Source organism: Zingiber officinale, chromosome 2A, assembly GCF_018446385.1.
Source record: "Zingiber officinale cultivar Zhangliang chromosome 2A, Zo_v1.1, whole genome shotgun sequence".
Lineage (NCBI taxonomy): Eukaryota > Viridiplantae > Streptophyta > Magnoliopsida > Zingiberales > Zingiberaceae > Zingiber > Zingiber officinale.
In genome coordinates, this window is record NC_055988.1 from 93740942 (window position 1) to 93745328 (window position 4387).

Genomic DNA, 4387 nt, shown 5'->3' on the forward strand with positions numbered 1-4387 from the left:
TGTAAGAGGTTGGGGCACTGCCTGTACAGGCAGGGTGAAATTTATCCCGTCCTTGAGGGAACTTCAATCTCAAATGGTAAACACAAGGCTATCCGGTACAATGATGTAATAGAGAATACTGACGTTTAGATAGGTGATTTACATAAATAGCGGGTAAAAAAGTTCTCTGGGTATGATTAGTTAGGATTTATCCGTTCGTAATTAAAAAATAAAGAATTTTAGATAATTAGGAGGGGGCGAAATGGAAAAAAACAAAGGAACTTCCTTGTACTATTACTGCCCTAAACCAAACAGGCGTCGAAGCTTCGAGATGGCGGTGCCCCTCCAAGCTCCTGCTCTCCCTCTCTCCTCCCTTCTCCCCCCACGAGCCCTCGCGCCACGTGGTCTCCGACTCCGCCGACGGATCGCAGCGCTCCACGCCAACGACGACGAGCTCCTCCGCGCCATTACCTCGAGTGCCGGCGCTAGCCTTCCAGCCATCCGTTCCTATGACGCTGACCTCGCCAGCCTCACGCTCGTCGGAGCCGTCGGCTTCGAGCAGGCCGTCACAGCAGCTGCTGCCGACGGAGGTGGCGCCGCCGAAGAGCATCTCTCCAGTGGTTCCTCAACCATGGTCGTCGAGACCGTTTTCCCTGGCGGCGCCGATGAGCGCAGCACGGTTTCCACCAGGCTAGTTAGTTCTGATTTAACCTGCTTTCTCTTTTCCCACAGTGTGATGGAATTGTATGAATCGGGTGTTCGGTGTCTGAAAATTGCTCTTTTGATAGATTTTACCTGCTAAAAGGGTGAAAGAGAAGGCCAAGAAATTGCGCAATAGTCTTAACTCTGATATTCTAGCTGGAAATACCACGAACATACTTGCAATGACATTCAGGCAAGTCACCTTGCAGAAAGTTTGGAGTTACAAGCTCACATCCTTTTGTCCAGGGACAGAAAGGAATATGGAAGATCTTGCAAAGCCTAGAGAGGTTCTTAATATCGACCATATATTGTCTTTGTTTGCTTTAGTTTATGTTTTGGTCATTTGTGTAAATGCGTTGCGGTTATTGGCTTATTTACAGGCTCCATTTCAATTCACTGTGAGCTCTTCAGATGTGAGGTTTCTTTCTGTGCTGGCCGAGACCATCTGTTCTTTTGCTCTCAATGAAACTGAAAGGAGGTGCTCTGGCAAGGTGGATAGTTCTCGTCTGATGTCAATGTTTAGTTGGTTACAGAAGCCTCATGGGAAGTGCTCGGCTGATTCTTCAATGTGCGTATATAAAATTGCTGAACGTGGAATAGTAATGAATGCAATGAGTCAGGTGGACAAATTTAGCTCGATCAAGGGGATACGCTACACTGCTAGGAAACCAGGTCATAGTTGGTGGGTGGCACCTAATTATCCCAGATTGGAGAAAGCTGGTGGTCCTGGATTGAGTTATTGGACAAATGAATTTGTTCCTGCCTATAGAGTACAAATTAGTGCTGATATTTTTAAGGACGCAAAGCTTGAAGGATGGCACAAGGTTGCCAATAATAGGTGGGAAGTTCTTTTGACCCATTACCAAATGGTATATTGATCCTTTCCTTTTTCCTTCAATCATCTACTCCAATTAATTTGTAGCACTGTTTATTTTATTTATTTGGATATACAAGTATGATTTATGAGGAACTAGGAACTTGTCATTAGTTGCTAAAGAAAAATTTCCATTCCAAACATTTATGAGGAGGTAAATGGTTTAATGCTTCAGATATAAACATAAAGTATTGTTTCAAACTCAATTGGTTATCAGCTCTGCTATTCTTTCTCCTTGAGTTTCAATTTCTTGCTAGCGAGACATTTTTTTGTAATTGATGTATATGTTGTAAGATTTGTTTGTTCCATTCGAATTTGAACCTTTCATCTACAGAAGTTTTGAAGCTAATAAATGACAATTGAGTGCAGGTGGAACTTGCAAATGTTCTCGACATGTACTATGAAGATCGATTTATGCTCCCTGCCAAACAGCTTGTCTGCAGTTTACTGACTAGATCATCAAATGTCCAGATCAAAAAGGTGCCTTCTTGTTTTGCCATGTTAGTTTTCTAATCTATTTCTCTCAAGTACCGTTAACAGAAATTTGGCATCTTATCTACCACATGTTGAGAAGTCAACTTGCTTGATATAAACACAGATAAACCACTTTCTGTTTTGCCTGTTGCCTAGTTCCGCTGGCACTGATGCCACAGTTAAAGATGTAGTCAGGCCTAATTTTGCAACATCAAACCTGATTATTTGCAGGGTTCGTCCTTGAAAAAATTGATTTTTGCATTAGCTGGAGCATGCACTTTTATTGCCTTGAGTATTCTAGCTCAAGCACACTGGCAACATCTTCTAAAACTCAAAACATCAACAGAAAGGAACAATTCTGTTTCTTCAACTAATTTAGGTGACTACCATCTCCAGGATTATGGAACAACTGAGGTATGTGAACAAGCGTATGCATATTAGTTGTTCTTGGATATTTAAGTGATTACATATCTGCGTTGGATAGGGAGGAAGTTATGCGATATCAGTTGTTGAAAATATTAAAGATGCACTTGGTTGGCCTGGGGATGTGCTTTTTGACGTGAGCATTGGTGCATGGACTGGTGTACTTCCAAACGACTTGATGAACAACTATCAATTTCACCTTGATATTCATAATGAAAAAGATCACATCAGTAACTTCCATGATACTCCTGCAAATCATGGAACAAAACCATATGGCAGCTTGATTTCTCCTGAAACTCAAAATGCAGAATGTTCTCATATTGAACAGTCTACCCTCATGCATACTTCTGGAATGAACAATGTGGATTCCCATTCTAATGCACAAGATATTGCTAGTTTCCAGGTGTGTTTCAGTTGAATCTTTTTTTTCATCAAAGGTCTAAAACAATGATCTTTCCCTCTGACGAATGTTTTATCTTCCAAAGTGCATAAAATTATGACAACTTTTTTTGTCCGATTACCAGACAACACGGTGCAACCTTAAATCACATGAAATATGCTGATTTTTGCCATGCAGTTATTCATTTTCATGTAAAATTTCCAAGTTCATGAAAATGTTGTTCTGGTAATTGTCTGGGACTTCCATGTTTATGCTGCGCTCTTAATTCTAATGGATTTTTACAATTCGATCTTTTATTTGTTCAAAATTGTTTTGGTATGTTTGACTTCCATCTCTTCCAGCATCAAGGGGAAGGTTTGATTCGTTGCTTTTGCAGCCGATATGTAAAGTTGAACTGTTCTGTGCCATCCAGGTTGTGCTGTCTGGAGATGGGAAAATTATTGGGTTTCAGCCTACAAACCGTGTGGCCGTCAATCAATGGGCATCCAATCCCTTGGCAAAAGCATTATACGGCGGACGGAAGTTGTCCCCAGGTAAACCCGACATTCCTTGTTTGCCTCTTTGTTTCATCACTCTTGCCTTTGGATATGATATCTTCTTTTAACTCAAATACCCTGCACAGGTCTTTTCGAACCAAGTCTGAAAATTCCCACTCCACCCAAGGTTGTTCCACTTGAACTATTGATGTCAGCAAATCCTGAATCCTCGTTTGCATTGGCTAGACCTATCAGATAACCATGCAAGTAATATTCAACCCTTCACCAGGTTTGTGTTTTTGATAACAACATTTTATTCATCCATACATTCATTCGATCTCTGTCTCTAACTGCAAGGTCCAAATTTCCTTTGAGCAGAAAACAAATCGACATTGTGAATTGCAGATTGATGTTAAGAAACTTACCTGATAACAATTTGAGTTAAAGAGGGGTGTCCAAGTGCTATACTTAGAAGTGGATACAGAGTCACGGCATACCCAGATAGGCTTCATACTTCATGTCTTGAAGGATTATGCACATCACATGGGAGTCAACTTTATCATTTTTCTACTCCACATTGGTATTTGTCAAGGCCTGGTCTTTTAGTTGGAGTTTGAGATCAGTAGTGTTTAATATTGTTCATCCAAAACAAATTGTTATTGGTTTTTTTGTTGCAGTTTGAGATCAGTTCAGTGTTTAATACTATTCATCAAAATGCAAATTGTCGTCATCATATCATATTGTCTGAGATCAGTCGTGTTTCATATTGTTCATCCAAAACAAATTGTTATTGTTTTTTTTAGTTGGAGTTTGAGATCAATTCAGTGTTTAATAGTGTTCATCAAAATGCAAATTGTCACCATCATATCATATTTGTTTCAATTATGGATCTTACATCAAAATTTAGCAAAAAATTTAAACTATTTTCCATCCCTTCAATGCTCAGGTCAATGTGATTCATTTGTTGTGTTTATTATTTCAAATGTTCTAAACTATGAGTTTCCTTTAATCATCTTTCTTTTTTCGTCATTAATTGTTAATCATCATTGTCATGGCCAT

The 4387-nt window shown here is 39.8% G+C and overlaps 1 protein-coding gene across 1 annotated transcript; it reads left to right on the forward strand.

Moving 5' to 3' along the window:
• The first annotated feature begins 275 nt into the window (after nucleotides 1-275).
• On the forward strand, nucleotides 276-3617 carry LOC122041569. The gene is made up of 8 exons (XM_042601294.1): nucleotides 276-673; nucleotides 768-968; nucleotides 1062-1550; nucleotides 1925-2035; nucleotides 2261-2443; nucleotides 2514-2855; nucleotides 3265-3385; nucleotides 3475-3617. Exons 1-8 carry the CDS (start codon nucleotides 311-313, stop codon nucleotides 3585-3587), a joined length of 1923 nt encoding a protein of 640 aa, XP_042457228.1. The 5' UTR covers nucleotides 276-310; the 3' UTR covers nucleotides 3588-3617.
• The last annotated feature ends 770 nt before the right edge of the window (nucleotides 3618-4387 follow it).